Here is a 24,912-nt window from a genome sequence, read left to right as displayed (position 1 = left end):
ATTTCTAACAAGCTCTCAGGTGGTGCTGATGAGGCTGATTCCAAACCACACTTGGAGTAAACCTAAAATAGCAGTGACCTGTAAGGTCCCCAGGCAGCAGGCCAGAACAGCATGTGAGTTACCTCCTCTCTGGAACTCTGCAACAAGGCAACAAGAGGTCAGAGCCTAAGTTCCCATCAGCTCTGCCTTTCTCCACCAGTGCTGCTGGTGCTGCATGGAAGCAAGAGCCCAGAAGGGATTCTGAGTTTTAGTCTTTACTCCCGCTGACTCACCTTGGTCAGGTCAATTTTTCTCTCCGTTCCTCTAATTCAGCATCTGTAAAATAGCCATGTGAACTGCCTTGTCCATATCAGAAGGTCTTTTTCAGACTCAAGGAAACAAATGTGAAAGTGATTACTGTCTGTCAAGAATATATACAATATATATATATAAATGCAAGAAGTTGAGTTTTTAAATTGTCATTAGATATAATATAAATACCCATGTGCATGCATTTAGAATGAGTAAAGAGGGAACAAGGAGCACAATCAAAAACTGAGTCATTTGCTTTTTGAAAAATACTTTCTAAGTAATGAAAAGTGAAAGAAAATGTTACTTGAGTCCCTCTGACAACAGCATCAGACATTTTGCAGTTCTTGTGATTAGAACCCACCTGGCCAGCCCTTCTTCCTCCTAAAGAAGAGCCTTCTTCTTCTTAAATGAACGTTGGCTCAGAAGAAGCAATTAACTCATCCATCGTTTTATTATAGTCAGTCCACACCCAACTTTTCCCCAACTCAATCTGCTTTAAGGGAAGGGTGGTAAGTGGTGACCCAAGATGGCAGCCATCAAGCTTAGAGAATCTCTGGAAGCAGGTGTGCCCCCAGCAAGTAGACACTGAAAATAGGAGAAGGCTGATAAGCCAGAGATAAAACTCAGTACTTACTTTGCTTCTGGTCCATGTCTACCCCTTCCTGGCACAACCTTGACACTCTACCCTCTGGGTCCACCTTCCTGAGATGGTACAAACTCTGCTTAGACAAAGCAGCCCATGTCCAAATATGTTAAAGTTTAGTTTAAAGCTGCGTTCAAAAGTTAAAACAAAAGTGTAAAGCGCTGTGCAATGAAAAGTAATCAGCTTGTCTTGGAACTCAAAAGAATGTAAAATCCTATGAAAATTAAAAAGCAGTACCACAAGTTCCCCCCAAAAGTCCTTAGGTCAGTAACTGTTCCTGTTACAGGTAAGAGAGAGCTCTAGTGGATTAGAGGCGTGTGTGGGTATCCAGTGGGCATGGTTTTGAACCATGCTCCACTACTCACTATCTGAGAATTCTTAAGAAAATTTATTAATCATTTCTATATTACAATTTTCTCAGTTATGAATAGGAAAACAACACCTAAATCACATGGTTGTTAAGTAAGCAATTGATTGTTGAGCATTTGGTAATCAAAAATATTAATCCCCTTCCCTGATTCCCTAGCTAAATGATGAAAATACTAAATAAAAATAATAAAAATTTAAAGTAAACATCTCAATTCTTATACTTCATTAATTTCTACATGTATTACAAACCTAGAAATTACTTGGAATTGAGGAAATGATTACTGCTCAATAATTCTCCATGGTAGAGGGAGAGTTGGTATCAATCTATCAGACAGCAGCCAATGTAGTATATCTCCAAGGAAAAATCCATTCTACACAGTGCCAGAATTTAATAGTTAAGCATTTTATCTTGGTCACAGCACAATAAGTAAGATGGGTATTTAAAATAAAAGTATATTTATCTTGCATATATTTCTTATTTCATGTTTCCCTGTCATATTTTATATCTCACTACTTCAAATACCTATATGCCTTCAATAAAACTGAGCCTTCTTGCTTACCCAAGAAGGTTCATCATTCAGTAGAAATAAAAAATGACTTTAGAAATATTAAAATATAAAAGTCTACACTGAGGTCTTTTGAATGCAGGAAAAAGAATTATATCACACACACACACACACACACACACATATACATGCACGCATGCATACACACGCACAGAACCTCTCGTTCTTTCTTAACATCTTATCAATCCATAAGGTTTCACTCCCACCCCATATCACCTGACTGTGCACAATATCTCATTGCCACCTCCCAGTCTCCTCCATGCCTGGCACCCTCCTGGCTCTCCTGCTTCCACTTTAAACACCCTTCCTTCAGCTAGATCTTTTCTTTCAGGGATCCTCCAGTTACTTTCTTATCTGGATCAATTTAGCCTTCCTCTTCTTCACCCATTAGAGGATGAGCACGACAAAGATACTTGAGTCAAATAATACAAACAGAATATACCTTAGAGGAGTGTGGTGACGAAAAGGATATGGATACTTAAGAGTTTAGGACTATTATCTCAACCACACATGAAAGCAACGCCTTTACAGTCAATAGTGTTTCAGGTACCAATCAATAATCTGTTACTGCTATTTTTAAAATCTATAAGGTATCAGTAAAATGTAATTACTAGAGCAACAAAGATATCTTGTGGAATAAAATTAGTATTCATCTAGCATCTGAGTACAAAGGTTTAAGGGAGGATAACTACCAATAACAAAGCATTTTAAGCATTTTGTTTTGCCTCCAAAATATCAAATCATGTAAATGTATGGTACATAAACCAGGAATTATATTTATGACATAGCTGCAGACATATTAAGAGAAATATGTGCTTATACTTACTAGTATAGTACAGTTCTTTTTCATATTAGATACTGTTGATGATAATCTGCATATAAAAATCCTCAGTATTTTTTCACATTTATAAGCCATAAAATACAGGTAATAAAATATGTTCTACTCTCTCATAAACATGGAATAGTGACAAAGGAGGAGCTTTATATGAAAGCACCATTACAATTTAAACTCTCACAAGGTCATAATATATTGCACTAAGCAGGAAAGTTCAGCTTTGAAAAAAATGTAGGCATTTCTCTTATTTAAAAAAAAAAAATTCTGATGAGGTTCTGGAATGCAGAGCCAAAGCATAAAGGTGGAAATAAAAGAATTGCAAGTCTTAGGAACCAAAGACTTGGTTGATGATGTTTTTCAAAAAAGGTTTTGTGGTAAAACAAATAAGGTAAATGAAATTCAGTATTTAGGATGAAAAGTTTTTCTAACTTCAGAAACAACATTGAAGAAATATTGAACTAAGCGGCTTTGAAGGAATCAGATTCCATTTGTTGAAATTTTTCTGAGAATGAATTTTTTTAAGACAGTGTACACAGTTACAGTGTGTATTCGTTATGGATTGTGGCAAGCTGTATTACAACTTACCCAAGGTAAGAAATAAGGAGGCCGGGCACGGTGACTCATGCCTGTAATCCCAGCACATTGGGAGGCCGAAGCGGGCAGATCACGAGGTCAGGAGATCCAGACCATCTTGGCTAACACGGTGAAACCCCGTCCCTACTAAAAATACAAAAAAATTAGCCGGGCGTGTTGGCGGGTGCTTGTAGTCCCAGCTACTCGGGAGGCTGAGGCACGAGAATGGCGTGAATCCGGGAGGCGGAGCTTGCAGTGAGCCGAGATCCAGCCACTGCACTCCAGCTTGGGTGACAGAGCAAGGCTCCGTCTCAAAAAAAAAACAAAAACAAAAACAAAAAAAAAACTGGACTTTGTGTCCAGCTTGCATAGCTGAAAAGAATAAAAACAAAAACCTGTCCACTTAAACTCATTGCAAAAAGATGTCACTCCTACAAATAACAAAGCCATGAAATTATTCTATCCAGAAAACTATATGTTTCATCCCTTTGGATAAATTTTAGAAGTGAACTACGAATACATGCGGTGAGGATAGCCAGCTAAAAAGTCAAGGAGGATTTCTCAAATTTGCTGCTCAGAAAGATCATGCTCTCCACAAAACAAATAATAGCAGGCTTTCCAAGTCAACCTTGAATCCAGCTTTCCTTGATCTTTCCTTCTTGTGAACTCTCACAAGTTGACTACTAGCCATATACCATCTTGTAGCAATATTTGTTATCATGTCCCTTGTTATTTATCATTCACCTACTCTGTTTGAGCCAGCTACAAGTCACATGTCCCATGCACTTTTTCCTATTTGATTTTTATAGCACTTTGAGACATGTCTCATTATTCCTGATTGACAGGAAAGAAATACAGAAGCCATGGAAAGTTGAGTGACTTGCTCCTGATCACAAATGTGGGCCAGGGAAGAGCCAAGTTTCAAATCTAATGCTCTTTCCACTGCACTCTAGATTCCTCATTTTGAACTTTTTTTTTTTTTTTTTTTTTGCACTATAGACTTTTTTCCACATTTTGAACTATTTTTTTATTTTTTTGCACTATAGACTTTTTCTTTTCTCTTATACCCAACTATACTAATGACTTCTTTTAGGCTAGAAACTTGTTTCACTTACTTTGTCTTTCTTCACATTGCTGCATTTTTTACCAACATGTATTGGGTACTTACTGGGTCAAGTACTGTGATTGTGCCAAGTATCTTATAGGAGGATTATCATCCTCATTTTTACAGGTGAGAAAGGAAAGGAGGTAAAGTCACAGCCGACGAAAAATGGTAGCACTAGGATTTGAAACAAATCAGTCTGACCCAAGTTGACCTCGTTAAACACTGTACACATAGTCTTTAAGAGACATAGTGAGAGCTCTAACTGTGTTTGGTGATTTGATTATTATGACAAAGTAAGTAAGAGAAGCGGGGAGAATTATAAGAAATAAGGCTCCACAACACTTGGCTATAGCAAAGCCCCTTAAAACTTCAAAAGGTCACCCAAAGAATAAAGAACAGGCAGGGCTCGGTGGCTCATGCCTGTAATCCCAGCACTTGGGAGGCCAAGGTGGGTGGACCACCTGAGTTCAGGAGTTCGAGACCAGCCTGGACAACATGGTGAAACCCAGTCTACTACTAAAAATACAAAAATTAGCTGGGCGTGGCGGTTGCCACCTGTAATCCCAGCTATTTGGGAGACTGAGGCAGGGAGAATCGCTTGAACCCAGGAGGTGGAGGTTGCAGTGAGCCGAGATTACGCCACTGTACTCCAGCCTGGGCGACAAGAGCAAAAAACTCTGTCTCAAAAAAGAAAAAGAATAAAGATCAATTTGGAGAAATTAATGCTTATTAGCAATGCCTTGTACAGCACTTCAGTTTCTCAATACATTATCTAACTCAATCTTCACAACAATACCCTATCCCCATTTTGTGGATAAATATACTCATGTTCAGGAGGTTGAATAAATTATCTAAGGTTGAATAGTTCCTGACCTAGAGCTCGAATCTTCAGTTTCTATCATATTCTTGCCCTTACTCTGGGGTAACTAACATTCACTCACTAGTATAGGAGCTCAAATAAGCGAGAGAACATATAAATGAAGACAAAGGAGACATTCACCTGCCTTCTCTTTTCCTTACATAGAGAAGGTTGATTATCTGCTATTGTGAAGTTTGCCTTTTGAAGGATAGAAATGAGAATACTTCCTTAAATTTTGCCTCTACGCCAAGAAATTAGAGTGGTACCACCAAGTAGTTCCATTTTCAAACTATCACTGTAGCTAAAGCTGTGTGGTGAGGGCCAAGGAAGAGAAGAAGTATTCCTGCACTTCAAAATGCACAGAAATACCAGTCAGTAGCATAATATAAAGGAATTTAGTGGACAGAAGAGTTGACGTCAGTCTGGCTCCAGGTAGGCTCTTAACCCCTACCCTACACTTCTTCATGGGGAAGCCAACTGGGCCACTGGAAGATTCAGCAGCTACCATTTGCAGCTAAGGGACAGCCCCTCCCTGCTTAGCAACCAATGAATATGCATTTATGGAACACCAGCTAACTGCAACACACACTCGTCGGTACGAGGGAAAATACAGCAAATGTTAAAGGAGATGCCTTCCCTTGCCCTCAAGAAACTTAAGTATAGTTGCAAGGAAATGATTAGCAGCAAACAAAGCCGTAGAGAAGTAAGGGCTAAGGTCTGTGAAACAAGCCTGGAAAATAACCTTGTCCTTGAAAAAAACAAAAAGAAAGAAAGAAAGAAAAGAAACTCCAAACCCCTTGTGATGGAAACCATTAAGTTTGCTTCACTTCTGTTTTTAGGAAAATACAAACCCAGTCTTAATGAACCTCAAGGCCACAACTACTGGAGACATTTAGGAATTGTTACCACATTCTAATCTATATATCCTCTGTCTGGCCCTTCCTGTTATTATTTTGTAAAACTTTTGAAGATCTGAGCAATGTTTAAAACCAAGAATCCCACCTTTTTTTATAAGTAATATTTAGGCTGAATAAACAGAGAAAATAGGACATAAAGGGGAGCTAACATTGTGCCTTCATTTATAATGTATTCCCAAGTTGTGAGTTTGGTTTATCAGCAATTTATCATGCCAAATTCCAAGTCATATTTATCTATGCAGATCAAACACTTGATTCTATTTTTGCCTTAATTTTGGGGGGGGTATGTTTATGACCAAGTCATATGGTATTTTCTGTGACAGATAAAATGCACAGGTTATTCCAATCTGACTCAGCCAGTCATAGCAACATGTAGTCCTTCTCATGTCTTAAGAATGAGTATCAAGGATTCAAATGGAGTTCCAGATGGTATCCAAAAAGCTTATATTTTATGCATCACTTATTCTGTCTAACAGTAGAAAAAGAATATTTGAAGCCAAAAATAGACCTTGCATGTAGTATGTGGAAGAGTAGAAATTGCCCTGATAGTTTAACAATTTGAAATTTGAGACATTAATTGTTTTATGAAGCATTCGTCACGTCATATATAATATTTTATGCCTATCATATATATACTTATTATGAAATATAAAGAAATTATGCATTCTATCTAACTAAGACTTTGTATCCTTGACCAATATCTTTTCATTCTACCACCTCCACCCTAGCCCCTGGAAACCACCCTTCTACTCTCTGCTTCTACAAGTTCTACTTTTTTACTGAGATCACGCAGTATTTGTCTTTCTGTTCCTGGCTTATTTCACTTGACATAATGTCCTTCAGGCCCATCCGTGTTGTCACAAATGACAGAATTTCCTTCTTAAGGCTGAATAGTATTCCATTGTGTATATGTAGCACATTTTCTTAATTAATTCATCTGTTGATGGACACTCAGATTGATTCCATATCTTGGCTCTTGTGAATACTGATGCAGTGAACATAGGAGTGCAGATAATCTTTTTGACATACTGATTCCACTTTTTTGGGATATATACCCAGTAGTGGGACTGCTGAATCATCTAGTAGTTTTTTTTATTTTTTATTTATTTTTTTATTTTTATTTTTATTTTTTTGAGACAGAGCCTTGCTCTGTCGCCCAGGCTGGAGTGTAGTGGTGCCATCTAGGCTCACTGCAACCTCTGCCTCCTGGGTTCAAGTGATTTTTCCTGCCTCAGCCTCCTGAGTAGTTGGGATTACAGGCACATGCCACCATGCTCAGCTAATTTTTGTATTTTTAGTAGAGACGGAGTTTCACCATGTTCACCAGGCTGGTCTCGAACTCCTGACCTCAGGTGATCCATCCACCTCAGATTCCCAAAGTGCTGCAATTACAGGCGTGAGCCATGGCACCTGGCCTAGTAGTTCGGTTTTTAATTTTTTGAGGAACCTGCATACTGCTTTTCATAATGGCTCTAGGAATTTACATTCCACCAGCAGTGCCCAAGGATTCCGTTTCTCCACATTCTGGCTAACCAATCTCCTGTCTTTTTGAGAATAGACATTTCAACAGGTGTGAGATGATATCTCACTGTGGTTTTGATTTGCATTTCCCTGATGATTAGTGATCTTGTGCCTTTTTTCATATAACTGCTGGACATTAATATGTCTTCCTTTGAGAACTGTGTATTCAGGAGAAAATAACCACTTCTCAAAGGAGTTTTATTTCAAAGTATCCAGGAAAAAAAAATTTAATGGAAAATTTATCCTAGAGTAAGTTGTCTTTTATATTTTGACCCTATTTGTAACATAAATCGGATGACAAAAAACTGGAATGCAAAGGCTTCAGGAGGATTACTTACTTGCATTGTATATTGCCTTAGGTTCTTTGCAGAAAATTATACTCATTAAAGTTCAAGGCTACGATGTGATAAAACCTGTTTCAGGAAATGAGTCTACATCGCAAATCTTGAGGAAGTAACATTTGAGTTTCAAAACAAAAAAGCAATTTTCAATGTCATATCTAGGTTAACCCAAAAGATTTATTTCACCCTATTTAGCTGCCTCTGAGATGGATGCTGAAGATAATTACACTGTGGAACAAACAGTACGACGCTTCACACTCACCTCACAGGCTCTCTTATTCCCACGTACTGCCAGAGATACTCCAAAATAAAATCACTGCAACCTTTTGTGTAACATCAGGCAGTTATAAACCTTGACAGTATTATTTTCTATTTATATATAGTATATGTTATATTTTACAAGCATAAAATATAACATATTTTATAAATATAAAATAGAATATATTTATTCTATTCTCTTTGACACAAAGTGACCATAAGACATATTACTTAAGTATGACTAGCAAAATCATGGGGCTTGTCATTCAGGTGGAAACTCTTACCTAACTGTTCAGTTTTTGTTCACTGCACCATTTACATAAGGCAAACTAATGCCACAAACTGTGCAAAACAATGCACAGTGTTTGAATGAGTGGCTAAAATAAAACTCTAATGAATGGGGTTTGCAAAATGCAACTTTGAGGACACTGTTGAGTAAATGCTACACACTGCACATTTTACAAAATTTCATTGAAGAACACGTGGATATTCTTTTTAGGATTATGGAGGGAAGCAAAATTTCGGCTCCTACATGCAGCTTTTGTGGCCTTTGTCTGAAATAGTTATCTTCCATTAATTATTCAGATATCATTCATTTCCTAAGACAACATTTAGGGAGACTGCCTTAAGTACAATTTGTCCACTACCCAGATAAGAATTCTTTTTGGTGGAATGTTGATAAATATTACTTGGCAGTAACACCAAGTTAAAATATTTGTTTCACAGTTGATGTTAATAACTATTATACATAAAGTGAATTTTACAAGGCATACTCAGATCTAAAACAGCAATATGGAGGCTCTTCAAATCCATTGAAACTTTATACCAGCCTACGGAAGTAAGGTTTTTATGCAAATTCTCCAAGAAATATGCTCTGAACTTTTAATTCCTTAGATTAATAGAGGAATTATATCATGATATAACTAATAGGTTTGTGGTACATATTGCTGCTGCTTTAATCTAACTCCGTGTCTTCCCACTGTTCTATATAAATTAGATATTTCATTATCTGAAAACAGTCAGCCCTATCCCATGGTGATAGCTCTAGGACTCCTTTTGAGTTCATTAAATCTGTATTCTCAGTCTCCCAACTTCTGGTTAATTCAAGCAGAAAAGTCAACTACCCCATGAACTGAAATAGTGTCATCTGAATATTTTTTTATTTTGCAGTGTGATAAAAGTCTCACACTTTTTATTTCTAAAAGTTTCTGCTTTCATTGAGAGCATAATAGGCAATCCACCCTTATGTAGTCTTATATACAAAGTCATAGTCAGGCTAAATTCAAACACCCATGTGAGATAGAAGCCAAGGTTTATTTTCTGGAGAAAAGCCACACATTACAACAAAGTGAACAATGAAGCCAGCATCCTTATCACTGGTGACCAAAACATTTGTGACTCTGGGCATTGGCCCCACAAATGCAATAATCATTCTGCATAGGAAGTAAGTTTTGCTAATTAAAAATGGATCTAATATATTTTCTACTCTTCAGCCAAGAATTAAAAAGTAATAGTGAGAAATTTAAATCACTTGGGGGCTACATTGAGCCATTTTGGAGAAACAGTTCAGAGAATGTCATGGCAGCCTCAAATTGCTGCTCAGGAACAGCCCAGCTCAGAAGATTGCAGGAAGGGAAGAGCATAGTCATTCTTACGTGAGAACTGTCCTTAACCAGATGAACAGACTCTCCATTTTTCACCCTGGCTTTGTCTCATTTAAGTCCCAACCAATCTACCTATCATTTTAGGTTTTACTATCTGGTAGTATTTAGGGGCTTGGCGGGGGAGGAAACCCTCAATACTCACAATTAGACTTGGTGATAAAAATCTTGACACATAAACAGAATAAAGGGCTTTCATTACTCCTTTAAACCACAGTGTCATTCGGTCTCCAAAAAGGACTGTAAGAATTTCTTTCATCAGGGGAAAGAAAAAAAGGACAAGAGCCTGCATGATGTAGCGGAACTCTCATTAAACACAGCAGGAGCTTTAACTGGAATCCAGGGTAAGGTGAGGTACCAGGTTAGAACAATTTACTGCTTCTATTACAATTTTGATCACAAGGACTGATTCATGTCATCTAGTTTCTTTTCCTTGTCACTATCACTGGTGCCAAGAATACATCAAATTGAAATTTAAGAGCCTCATATGTTTCTGTATAACCCAGTGATGGGTTGTACTGCTTTGACCTTCTTAAATGTCCCTTTATTTGATTTGATATCTATTCCCATAGAAAAACTATAATGCTTTGCTCGGTCAAAATATTAATCTTTCAAAACCTCCCTGGCTTAGAAAACCATAATTTCTGTAGAGAGAGACGGGTAGAATGTGGACTGAATCTAATTTTATTCTAAAGCAATTAGCATTACATCATCATAGCAGAAATATCTAGAATATTACCTCATGTCAGTGATCTTCTGAGATGTTAAAATGGAGTATTTAAAAATCTGAGTTATTTCTTTTTCTTTTTAAATGTTACATCATTAATTACATATTCATCAGCCAAAATATTTTATGCTCCGAATTTGAGCCGATATAATATGTAAGAAGTGTTCAAAATGAAATTATTGGCTGGGCGCGATAGCTCATGCCTGTAATCCCAGCACTTGGGGAGGCCGAGGCGGGCGGATCATGAGGTCAGGAGATCGAGACCATCCTGGCTAACACGGTGAAACCCCGTCTCTACTAAAAAATACAAAAAATTATCTGTGCATGGTGGTGGGCGACTGTAGTCCCAGCTAGTCAGGAGGCTGAGGCAGGAGAATGGTGTGAACCCGGCAGGCGGAGTTTGCAGTGAGCCGAGATCGTGCCACTGCACTCCAGCCTGGGCATCTCAAAAAAAAAAAAGAAAGAAAAAGAAAAGAAATTATTTTAGTCTATTTTGTCTTTTAAAAAGAATATCACAGGGATGGACCTCCCAAAAGGATTTTTAAATGGGATTACATATCTGACTTTTAAAAAAAAAATCTGACCTTGAGTTATAGTGCCCCAAAGTAAGCAAACTTCCAAACACACACAATATGATCAGAATTGAGTTAAAATTATCATCAGGGGCTTAATTTCTGAAATTAAAAAGGAAATGTTATTTCCTTATGGAAAAAAAAAAAGGAACCAAAAATGAACTGCAAGGTAGCTGATTTCTGTCTATGTTAAGACTTAGGTAATGGGAGAAAGAGAAAAGGGAGGACAGAGTTAGGAGGAGAGCAGGGTTTAACAATTGCAGGTGCAAGACTCAGGTGTTTTTAGAACCCATTTGCAGAGAACCCTGTTCCTCCCATTAACTGCTGCCGTTTTAAATCCTGGCACCAGCTCTGAGGACTGCAGGGTCCATAGCCAGTGCCCCACTCTACCCAGTTGAAAGACACCACTGCCTGGAAATGACAGGGGTTTTTTTTTCCTAAGGAAAGAAGTGCTTTCTGCCACTGTATATATAAGCTGGCAAGCTTCAAATAAAGTGCTTTTGTCCTTTCTGTCTATCAGAAACCGTGCAAATCGAATTGCCGTAAAACCAAGGGCAAGATACATCTATCCTGCATTCTTTAGCATCTGATTTTATCCTTTACTTTATCCCCAGGCACTTTTCAAAAGGAAAAAATGAGGTTGCATTTAAATTGAGTATTTAGGACTTGCCGAGAAAACCTCCCACTAGGCTAATATGATTGCAGGGAAAACAAGAGAAAGGAAAAGTGGAAAGGGAATGTGCTAACAGATCTGGGCCTCATCAGCAGAGCCGTCCTGAACACAAGGCCATGGTCAGCCATCTGGTCCTGCAAACGACGTTTTCTTTACGGTCATTAAGAACACCAATGTGTCGGGACACAAACAAGTATTCCTTTCAGAGATTATGACACATTTTCTCCCAAAGTAGTATATTAATGACATTTCCAGGGCATTCTTTACTATCTTTTATATGTGATCAGGAAGTCTAATACATATCGCTACTTCTTTTACAAAACACAGCATTAGCCAAAACTAAGGTGTCAAATAAAATTTTGCCTAGGATGAATAAACAGAAGAAATTCTTATGATACTGCACTATCAATTCCAAATTAAATAACAACAAAATGATAAGTGTTAAAATTCATGTTAATGGTTGTTCCCACACAAGCCGGAAAAAAAAAATCTTTCTGAGAAGTCTTTCACGAGTTAATCCTACCTTTCAAAGTGTTCAGTGGCTCCAAATTCAGTTAGTTTCCTATCAGTTCTTCTTTCATTAAGTCTCTTCCCTTTTTTTTCTCTTTGCACTATTTCCCTTAGCCAGGTACATAACCTGATGTGCCTTATTCGTTTGTGTCTTAAGTTTGTTTCCTGATGACATACCTTTCCAGCAATGCCATCTGGGGAGTTTGGGCAACTGTACCACGTTAGGAGGAAACCCTTCTTCACAGGAGAGTGTGCCTTTGCTTCAGGGAAGCAATCAGGATTTACTTGGACTGTGGTTGCAGCTCACTTTTAAGGATCTCCCTAGAATGCAAGCAACTCATCAATGAGAATCTGTGCAGTGGCTGTCACTGGGTAGCATCATGCTATGTGGAGTCATAGCCTTTGATACAAATAACAGTAAAGATAAGAATGCTATTAAAGGAATCACCCACAGAGGTTAACTGGGTATTGTCTCCAGACCACCTTGAACAAGAAAGAACATTTTTATCAGTCATTTTCTTAGTTTTAGCTGCTAAAACAAAGTACCATAGACTAGGTGGCTTATAAACAACAGAAATTTATTTTTCACAGCTTTGGAGACTGGAAGTCTGCAATCAGGCTACCAGAATGATCAGATTCTAGTTAGGGCCCACTTTGGGCTTGCAGACTGCCAATTTCTAGTTGCATTTTCATGTGGCAAAAAGAGATTGAGCTAGCTCTCTGGTCTTCTTATAAGGACACTAATCCCATTCATGAAAGCTTCACCTTCATAACCTAATTACTCTCCAAAGACCCCACCTCCAAATACCATCACATTGGGAATTAGATTTCAAATACAAATTTTGGGGGGACACAAATATTCAGTCCATAATAGTAATGATTATTCATTACACATAGGGCTCTAAATGTGCTGGCTCCTGACAATTTTTACTCTAAACTCTCTTTATTAGCTTGTCAAGCATAATTAGGGCAGTGACCTTAGTGAAAATTATTGAATTTCATTTCCTAAGGACAGATATTGAGGAGTTTTTCTTCACTAAAAATTCATGTTCTGCTACAGCTTTCATCTGTTCCTATTTTGTGAGATGGAAAATCTTTTATTTTATTTTTATGTTTGGATTGACCCTTCTTAATAAAGTCAGCATGTAATATGCTTCATATGCTTCTAATATGTGCTTAATTTTGCAAAATGTTTTGGATACCAGATTGCATTTCTCTTCCAAAAAAGGTACCAGCCTACAAAACCTTGCTGTTATTGTTTTCAATTAGTTCATGGAATTAAATGTATTAAATCACCAAATGTTTTATCCTCTGGCAGAAATTATGATTCTCACTGAACATCCATATGAATCTGGATCTGGCTGGGCCTTTATTAAGTGACACAATTTCACTAACCGAATAAACAAATGATACAAAGAAATTTGGTTTAGCCTTCTAAAATTCCAATGGTATTCAATAAAGTATCTCAGAATGGGTGTTCCAGGACTTTTATGGCACAAGACAAAATGTATTGCTTATTTTAAGAAAATAAGCTAAATAATGAGGAGATTCTTTTAGCAGATCCTCAGGATGTGTTAGGTTGAATCATAGGCAAATGATATTTGATCTTTGCACCTGTTAACACATTGAACCTCACCCTAGAAATGTAGAGCTAGAAGAAAGCCTTCTGGCAGTTTTAAAATAGATTGATTTACTGCAATTTTTCCAGAAGCTTCACCGTTTTCACTGGCTACATGTGACTTTGGCCTCTGTGGAGCTATATCCTCATTTGTAAAATTGGTGGTGAGGTAGGTGGACAGTTGACTAAATAATCTCTTAGAATAATTCTAATATCTGTGGATCTAAAGCATCCAGGGGTTGAATATGTTTCTTTCTGGCCAAGGAAAGATGGACCTGTCAATAATACCCAAACTCATCTTCCGAAAATCCTCTTTCCCAAGATACCCACTCTCCCTTGGGTTATATTATCGTAATGACCAGAAGCCCCTGCCAAGAGGCAACTGTTAACCTGGGAGGTCTATATTTTAGGTCACAGCCATCTGCTTATACTTTCTCACAAGTTAGTGCACAGTATACCCATCATTTTCTTCCCTTTTCCTTAATTTATTAATTTTACTAATTGCATAATTAATAAAGATAAGAAGATTTTACCTCCTTGCCCCCATCTGGTAGTTTGCAGATACCTGGCCTGATGACAACAGACAGTGATGAGATACTCACCAAGTTTACTGGGGCAGGAGGCCTCCTAGAGGGAAAATGAGAAAATGAAATGGGGAAGGGGAGTGAAGGACTAAGTAGGTAACAATCTGGACTCTCGCAACTGCATGGCAAGATTGGCACCCAAGCTGGATTGCAAGGGAGGGAAGGAGATCCTTATCAGACGTAATCAGAGCTCAGATCCAGGGCTTTGGTGTGTGTAGAAAGAGGGAAAGACAAAGAACTTAAAACAGAGCTGCCATTTGACCCTGCAATCCTATTACTTGGTATATACCCAAAGGAAAATAAATCCTTCTACTAAAAAGACACGTGCGCTGGTATGTTCATGGCAGCACTATTCACAATAGCTAAGACACGGAATCAGCCTAGGTGCCCATCTATTTAGGTTGGATAAAGAAAATGTGGTAAATATACAGCATGCAATACAACATGGCCATGAGAAAAAATAAAATCCTGTCCTTTGCTGCAACATGGATGCAGCTGGGATCCATAATCCTGAGTGAACTAACACAGGAACAGAAAACCAAATACAGCATGTTCTCACTTATAAGTGGGAGCTAAACACTGAGCACACATGGACATAAATACGAGAACAATAAATTCTGTGGACTACTAGAGGGGAGAAGGAGAGAGGTTTGTAAAACTACCTATCAGATACTATGCTCAATACCTGACTGATGGGATCTGCACCCCAAACATCAGCATCAGTAATATTCCCATGTAAAAAGACTTCACATATACCCCTTGTATCTAAAATAAAACTTGAAATTTAAAAAAAAAAAAAAAAGAGGCTGGGCATAGAGGCTCACACCTGTAATCCCAGTACTTTGGGTGGCCAAGGTGGGCGGATTGCTTGAGCCCAGGAATTCGAGACCAGCCTGAGAAATCTGGTAAAACTCTGTCTGTACAAAAAATACAAAAATTATCCAGGCATGGTGGAGCGCACCTGTAGTCCCAGCTACTGGGGAGGCTGAAGGGGGAAGATCACTTGAGCCCAGGAAATGGAGGTTGCAGTGAGCTGAGATCACACCACTGCACTGCAGCCTGGGTGACAGAGCAACTCTGTCTCAAAGAGAAAGAGAGAGGAAAGAAAAAAGAAAAGATGGACAGATAAGAAAATGCCCTTGGAGATTAAGAGAAAGCAGCAACATAGGACCCTGGATAATGTGTTTGTTTAATAACTATCCTGATGAGTTCTCTGACTATTCCCAAATGAGTACGAGGCAATTCAGGCTGAATCAGCAGATGAGCCCTCCAGAATCTTATTTATGTACAACAGACCTGCATGCACATTTACTAGAATGAGCCCCTCTCTCTGGTAGTCATGTCTGTTTCCACTGATTCCATCTGTTTCCTCTCTCTCCCTCCTATCCTGCTAGATCTTAATTCCTTCGACCTTCCCTGTTTTTCTAAGTCCCTTTCTTTCCCTTGTTATTTAACCTGCTATACTATGCAATTCATGTCCTCTGCAATAAGGAACATGCACTTCAGAGTTCTGTTGACATCTTGTATTCATTTATATTTAGTGAAAGAATGCAAAGGAGTCTACCTGGCAATATTCACTCTGCAGGAAGCAATAATTATTATTCAAATTAAAAGAAGCAGTAAAGGGAAATTCAGAAAAAGTGAAATATACTAATCTTCAGCTTTTCATTTCAGCCTACAAGGAAAAAATGAAGGAGCTGTCCATGCTGTCACTGATCTGCTCTTGCTTTTACCCGGAACCTCGCAACATCAACATCTATACTTATGATGGTGAGTTACCTATGATAGACATGCCCCTGCTAGCTAGATCATTAAGAAAGGTTGATATATATTTGTTTCTCACAACTCCTGATATAATCACATCAATATTTTGTAGATCTCACTACTGACTTGCTGTGTCTAGCTATTATGTCCAATTGATTACCTATTGCTCAAAACAGTTTGAATTTGGTGCTAATAACAACACATCAATGTCGGTTAAGAAATGTGGATGGATTCTTATTAACAGCCACATACAGCATATCAGCATCCACAATATGTCTAAGGCCTTTCTTTGCAAATAATGTAATAGGCTAAGACATAATTGGAGAAGATCATAATTTATAAGAAAATGCTTTATACTTAGAAAACTCAAGAGAAAGAATCAACAACCATCACTGTTTTTGCTTTATTGTAGTCTTTATATAGTTTCTATATTTGGTGTATACATGTCAACAAGCTAATGATAATAATAATAATAACTGACTCAATAAATAAAACTGACTTACAACTGAGGCCCTAGATAAAGAGGGTCTGAAAAGAAAAGCCTAAAGAATTAGCATGGCAATTAACATTATTGAGGTGCAACTCTTTAGTTTTGATTTATCCTGATTCATTTTGCTTACTTCGGCTCTGCCACAATCCACATGACATTGGGCAAATGGATACTTGGATTATCTGAGTCTCATTTAACTCTAGCATCTTCCTCTTGAGGTTGTTGTGAGATTTAAATGGTTTAATGTAAGTCAAATACTCAAAGCCAAGCCTAGCTCATTATATCACTCTACAATGATAGCTATCATTATCAACATCATCCTTACCTAATTGAGTCAATTTAACTAAAATATTTTATACAGTTCTATGTATCCTAGATATCCCTAAGGCATATTTTGCTAACTCTCAGGCTCACAATTATTTTTCTTTTCCACATATGTAAAGAAAGACATTAACGACAAGACAAACTGACCTTGTGGCAGTTAACCCCTTCTGTGCCTTTAAAGCCTATTCGAGGACTCAAAGGCATTTTCCTTCCAAAGTTATTCTATCATGGCACAAAAATCATAAATGCTAGTTAACTGTTCCATAAGGAAGTGTCCTCCATGTGAAAGGAATTCTGTCTCCAAACAAAACATTCATTAGAATGCAGGGCCAATGCCTACTTTGTACAAATTCATTCGGTCAGCAAATAAATTAGACAGATCTTTATTATTTGCTAGATGTAGCTGTGACGAAGGATCCAGCTATGTTTCTTACAAGACTCTAATGTCTAACTATGGATTGTCATTGAGGATCCAGAGTTCAATACGGCGTAGTCCTCACCTTCAAAGAATTCAGGGCTTAGTAGAAGAGTCTTACATGAACGACCAGAATGTAGAACACAGAGTGGTTAGGACAAAGGAGCCAGGGATGGTTTTTGCTCGGTTAGGGATTGAAAAAAGGGGAAGAAAAAATGTGAAGTTATGTGTGAGCTGATTCTTGAAATAAGCTGTTTTTATTTGCCTGTGTTCTCTCATAATCCTTTTCCACAGGCTTCTATAATTTTTATTGAGCTGTATTTAAAGTTGAAGTTGAATAGATAATTCAACAGTGCTTGTAAACTGTGCTTCCTAAAAGAGTCTGTAGAGAATTTGAAATTTCTGCCGTCTTTAACTTGACCTGATATTTCTACGTTGGATAATAATGTGACTTGTTTATTACAGGCAAACATTATAACAAGAAATTATTATTATTGTTTACATTTGTAAGCACTAAGTATTTGGTTTGTGCTTTGCATTCAGCATCCTTTATCTTTTAATCTTCACAACCACCTTAGAAAGAAGGTACTCTTTTTACTTCCATCTTTTAAATGAGGAAACAAAAGCATAAAGAAGTTAATTAACTTACCTAGTGTCAAACAGCTATTAAGAGGGGCTTACTATTTGGATGCAAATATAGGCAGTTCTAATTCCAGAGCCTCTAACCTAAGCCATTTAAAACACTATCACCTTATCAAGCAAGCTGTTTTTATTTGCCCATGTTATCTTATAATCCTTATCCATAGGCTTACATATTTTTTATAAAATTGTATTTAAAATTTAACTATAATCTTGGATGCCATCAGGAAAATGAAAAACATTTTTACATTTGTGAAGGAAAAAGCCCACATCATTTTCAATATACTTATTGAGTTAGTTTTATCTAGACTATCTATTAGCAGCTAAGGATCTGAGGTCAAGTCCTGACAGTCTGGCATTTTACTTGGCCACAGCCTCTATATGCGCTAACCAGGCTGCTAAAAGAACATTAATGGGGACATAACCTGCTGGCTTGGTTGCCACAACTTTAAAAAGATATTAATAAATTAGAGAGCACTTAGAGGTTAGGAAATAATACGGTGGTAAAGATCTAGAAACAGTGTCATTCTGGGGCACTTGAAGATGTTTAGCCTGGGGGAACAACTTGAAATGGAACATAACTGCTTTCAAATACTTGAAAACTGGTGGTGCACCACAGAGAACGGCCTAATCATGGGTAGCTTCACACCTCAAACAAGGATCAGTGGGCTAAAACCAGAGAGATGGAGTTTGGTACTCAAAGAATGCTCATCTGAAATTGAGGGCTGACCAACGAGGTTCTTTTAAAAATCATTATATTTTACTAAATTGTGAGTTCTGTAATTATAAATGTCCTAGCAGGTGCTAGTTATCATCTTTTCTATTATAAATTATACTATTTTATATTATAATTTCTATTATGCAGGCTTAAAACATAAGAGTCTGATAATCTGCTTATCTTTAATACATAAGCCACTGATAGAAAAAAAATGGCTAACCATTCTTCACTTCTTTTTCTTAATTGACAAATAAAAATTGTATATATTTGTGGTATATGGCATATTTGGAATTATGTATATATACATTAGAGAATGGCTAAGTCAAGCAAATTCATGTATGAATTACCTTACACACCTATCATTTATTTGCGATGAGAACAAAAAATCTACTCTTTCAGTGATTTTCAAGAATACAGTACATTGTTATTAACAATAGTTAGCAGGTTGTACAATAAATCTCTTGTGGCCAGGCGCAGTGGCTCATGCCTGTAATCCCAGCACTTTGGGAGGCCAAGGCAGGCAGATCACGAGGTCAGGTGTTCAAGACCAGCCTGATCAACATGGTGAAACCCTATCTCTACTAGAAATACAAAAATTAGCCGGGCGTGTTGGTGAGCGCCTGTAATCCCAGCTACTCAAGAGGCTTAGGCAGGAGAATTGCTTGAACCTGGGAGGCGGAGGTTGCAGTGAGCCGAGATAGCACCACTGCACTCCAGTCTGGCAACAGAGTGAGACTCTGTCTCAAAAAAAAAAAAAAGAAGAAGAAGAAAAAAAAAGTATCTTGCATTTGTTCTTCCTGTTTAACTGAAATTATGTATTCTTTGACCAACATCTTCCCAGTCTCCACCCCTATCCCCTGGTAACCACAATCCTACTCTGCTTCTCTGAGTTCAATTTTATGAACAGTCCACATGTAAGTGAGATCATATGGGATTCATCTTTCTGTGCCTAGCTTATTTCACCTAGCTTAGTGTTCTCCAGGTTCACCCATGTTATCAAAAATGACAGGATTTCCCCCAACTTTTTAAAGGCTGAATAGTATTCCATGTGTATGTGTACAAATTAGATTAGTCAATGTTGCCCCTCCCTCCTCCACCACAGTGGCTCTTTCCCTGGCTCCTAGCTCCAGCCGAGGTACACTAGAGGAGGATATTCTAAGCAGCAACAACACAGGAGCAAAGACATTACAATGGGGTGTTGGCTTATTGCCCCCGTTAGACTGTAAGCATCTTGAAGACAAGGACCCCATCACAGAGTGATGCTGTCATCCCTGGAGTGGACACTGTGCATGATTGATGACTGGAAGCAATGAATATACAGAAGGGCAAGACAGAAATCAGCAGGATGCTTTGCATATCAGCAGTGACTTTGCCAAATATGCCCAACTGTTCAGGGAGTTATATTGGTTCTAACGTAGCTCCTGTGATTCCTAAGCACAGGAATGGTGATAATACATATAATGGTGTATGCATATATATTCATATCTATATAATGATATCTCATTATATGTGAGAACTGGAGGACTCCGTTATTTTTCTCGTCTAACCAAAAAGTGCCTACAGCTATGATAATTTCCAAAAAAAATAAATCTGTGCTGCTTGATTTTCATGCAAAGCTCATATTTATTCAAAAGGGAAATAAAACTTAATTTAAAATCAATTTAGGCTAGGTTTTTTTAAGTATGCTTACCATTATTCAACTCCCTATAGGTATTGTCAAATTTCCCAATATTGTAAATATTCTGTTAAAATATATCCATAGTTATACTAAAGACAGAGAGGTCTTATATGTTCTAAACAACACAGAGTAAATGCTCATAAACAGCATTTTATTCCTATCTCCCAGAATAACAACAGTACTTCCAATTGCTAGAATCTCAATTATTAAAATAAACCCATGCTGCAAGCTTTATATGCTTAACATTTCTCAAATGTTCATTTTTCAGATATGGAAGTGAAGCAAATCAACAAACGTGCCTCTGGCCAGGCTTTTGAGCTGATCTTGAAGCCACCATCTCCTATCTCAGAAGCCCCACGAACTTTAGCTTCTCCAAAGAAGAAAGACCTGTCTCTGGAGGAGATCCAGAAGAAACTGGAGGCTGCAGAGGAAAGAAGAAAGGTAACTTTTTCCATAGGTTTTCCTTCACTCTCTCCCTCCCCTGCTCCTCCCTCTCACACATGCGGGCACACACATACAGAGAACAATGACAGCTGAACCTGCGCCATCCCAACATGTATAGGTTTTCAGTAAACACAGAGCCAGGCTAGTTGGGGTAAAAACTGTAGACAATATGCTAATTTTAGGCTAGCCAAACCAGAGCTCTCAGAAACCCAAAGAGCTTCAGTGCCCTAGTGCCCCTTCCCCTATACTGAATCCCCTTATTATAAAAGCCTCCCTTCCCTAGTCCATCAGGCAGACGCACTGTAGAGAAAACACAGCCCTGTCAAACTCCAGTGGTGGGGAGGGGAAGGAGTGCTGCTTCCTCCCTCTCGGGATCTGTGTCACCCCCTGTGTCAGGCGTGGTTTTCCTTGGAATTACAAATTACCAGATCTTCCCTCCAAGATCTTTCCTGCCCGGATGCTGTTCTCTTGTTCTCTTGGCCACAGGGTAAGGGCCAAGAGCTTGCCCCTTTCCTCCTCAGAGTCCCACTGCTTGCCCTGGAAGTTGGTCCTTCCAAGATCAGGACCTTCTCTGAGAGCTTTGAATATGTTCATCTTTTTCTAAGCCTTGATGATTTTTTTTTCTCTTTTTGCCATTGGTCCCTGCTTGTATTAAAGAGCTTTCCTTTTGCCAAATTTTTAATTTTCCATAATCACATGGCTAAGAAGAGCCAAGGGTATTAATATTTGAGAACATTCAGGTATCCTAGGGACTCTGTACACAGACAGAAGTTGTCTGAATGTGCCTGTTCCAACCATGTGGTTATGGTAGTTAATCCCATCAAGGTACTCTTGATCATCCAAAAATGGAATTATTTTAGGTAATTAATCTCCTACGTTGTATTTCCCATTACTTTTTATGATACAATTTTAGAATCAGGTAATCACTAAGAACATGTTCCCTGCTTTTATGATGTTGTTTTTTTGATGTTTTCTGTAATTTTATATACATTTTATATACTATGCATCTGTATAGTTTTCTGTAATAGAACACTATGCTAGGTGAAATAAGCTAGGCACAGAAAGACGAATCCCATATGATCTCTCTTACATGTGGACTGTTCACAAAACTGAACTCAGAGAAGCAGAGTAGGATTGTGGTTACCAGGGGTTAGGGGTGGAGACTGGGAAGATGTTGGTCAAAGAATACATAATTTCAGTTAAATAGGAAGAACAGTTAAATAGGAAGTTTTATGATGTTGTCTGTAAAAAGTCAGCCAACACTTTGGACACTTCTATGTTGGATAATTAAAAAGAGAATGAAGATAGTCCTTCTCCTAAAGATTGAATTCTCCAAGAGAGAATGCAGGACAAACACAGATGTGCTGTGTATAGTATATGTGCATATATACACACATATATGTACACAAATATGTGTATTATCAAATAATAAAGCTCAAACGTTAGAAATCCTTAGATTAAATTTTCTAAACAAGAAAACACTAATATTTGTAGTTGAAAAAAAATCCTCCTATGATGTGTAACATGCTGATCTCAATTTTTACCTAAGAGTGATGTTCTCCAAATGTCTGATGAGTATTTCATATGTATATATATATGAAATTACAATGATAATTGGTATATAGAGATATCTATATTATAGATATATTATATATAGCTATCTCTATATATTATATATACCAATTATAGATATAGATATAACAATGGTAACTGGTATATATGTGATGTGTATATGTGTATATGTATACTGTAATTATATATTAATATTATATACATATACCATAATTATATATTAATATTGGTGTGTGTATGTGTGCATGTGTATATATATATAAAATACTAGTTATCATTGTTCTAGATTTAAAAAGCAGGAACCTGAGCTACTAACTCAACTATATATATACAGGAAGTAGTTGCTTTAAAACATATCAGTTTTTTGTTGTTATTTATAGTTTATTCTCATAGTAAAGCTAAAATAAATTATTCAAAGTTATCAAAACTTTGCTGACAACAGATATAAGCAATGCCTAAAACAGTGGAGAGCATGTTGCACCCAAAGTAGTTTAAGTTCTGACCCAAGCACTGGCATCTTATAGGCAATAGGTAGAGATATGAGTCATAGGTTGACATATATTGAGATGCTGTGCCTTGATTAGAATACAGAGCCAGTGACTGAGGTGAAATTAAAACTCAAACCAAAATTCAACATCCTGATTTAGGATGTTGCTGGTGTTTCTAGGTAATATACTTAATTTGAAAGAAATAATTGAGGATAAAAAAAGAACTGGGATCATCAAAATTAACTAGGTGTTCTTATAAAAGTCCCTGAGGTTACTAATTAATGAATCTGATAAAGCTCCTGCACCCTGACAGCAAGAAATTATCAATGATTATACATTTAAATAATTGAATTGAACTAGAAACCGGCCACATGGTTAAAAGACATTTACAAATGTAATCATCCAGTGTTATGATGCCCAGAAAAAAAGTATTCCTTGGAACACTTTAAAAGCCATATTCCATCACCTTTCCAGTTATTTGTTAAAAATTTTGTAATGCAAAAATCACCATACAGATTATGTCCTAGTGGTCAAGTTTTATTTTTATCTTTTTATTTTTTGTTGTTAATGGTAGAGTTTTAATTAAAAGAAAATACAACTAATTAGCAGAAAGTGCCAACTTTAAAAAATCACTAATTGATTTTACTCTTTTGGGTTATACTGACTTAATTAGCACTAATTTAAAGAACTATTAATTCTCTTTTAAGAGTCTTTAGCAAGTGCATATATCTCCGTAATTATGTTAGTAAGGACATGCCTATAACCAAAACCCAACTCAACTAGTTAAAACAAAAAGCAAATATGGAACCAAAAAGTCTAGGAGTGGCAACAGCATTAGGAACAGCTGGATCCAGGGATCACAGTATTATCAGAAAATTTTCTTTTGATGCCTGTCATCTCTTCCTGCATTTAATTGGTTTCATTACCAAGAAAGTTAAATTTCAATAGTCAGTTCCAAATTATTATTATTATTTTTTTTTCTGAGACGGAGTCTGGCTCTATCGCCCCAGCTGGAGTGCAGTGGCTGGATCTCAGCTCACTGCAAGCTCCGCCTCCCGGGTTCACGCCATTCTCCTGCCTCAGCCTCCCGAGTAGCTGGGACTACAGACGCCCGCTGCCTCGCCCGGCTAGTTTTTTGTATTTTTTAGTAGAGACGGGGTTTCACCGTGTTTGCCAGGATGGTCTCGATCTCCTGACCTCGTGATCCACCCGTCTCGGCCTCCCAAAGTGCTGGGATTACAGGCTTGAGCCACCGTGCCCGGCCCCAAATTATTTTTCTCACAACTTAGTGACTCTGGCAGAAACAGAACTTCTTTTTCCCAATATTTAACAAAAGTCCTGAAATTGAGTTTCAGTGGCCTGACCTGGATCACATGTCCAACCTAGAATCAATCATTGTGGCCAAGAGGATGTAGTAGTTTGATTTGCTAGCCTGAATCACATGCCCACCACTGACCTGCAAAGGAGTTTAACTAAGATCTCTGGGGTAAGAATTGTGGAGGGTAGTTCCCCAGAAGAAAATCGAGGTGTTCTCCCAAGAGGAAGGGGTAATGGATCTTAAGTAAACAAAACTATAGATGTCTACATTTTCTATCTATAAATGTTTAGTGTTCCTATAACAAGTAGAATAATTATTTAGTTCATACTCTATTCAATTTGCAACACTCTTCTGTTGCCCTGCTACAGTTATTTTCTTATAGATGGAATGAAAACTATCAATCTAGGCAGCTCTGTGAAACAGTACTGTCCAAGGAATA

General features: G+C 37.6%; 1 protein-coding gene across 1 annotated transcript in view; it reads left to right on the top strand.

Annotated features, from left to right (window-relative positions):
• LOC105483542 (stathmin 2) overlaps window positions 1–24,912 on the top strand; it is a 55,812-nt gene that overhangs the window by 9,879 nt on the left and 21,021 nt on the right. The window contains exons 2-3 of the mRNA XM_011744425.3: window positions 16,298–16,393; window positions 20,920–21,092. Coding sequence (XP_011742727.1) covers window positions 16,298–16,393; window positions 20,920–21,092 — 269 coding nt within the window. The remainder of the gene's footprint in view (window positions 1–16,297; window positions 16,394–20,919; window positions 21,093–24,912) is intronic.

Source organism: Macaca nemestrina, chromosome 8 (genome assembly GCF_043159975.1).
Source record: "Macaca nemestrina isolate mMacNem1 chromosome 8, mMacNem.hap1, whole genome shotgun sequence".
NCBI classification, from domain to species: domain Eukaryota; kingdom Metazoa; phylum Chordata; class Mammalia; order Primates; family Cercopithecidae; genus Macaca; species Macaca nemestrina.
This window is presented reverse-complemented; position numbering and strand designations above follow the sequence as displayed.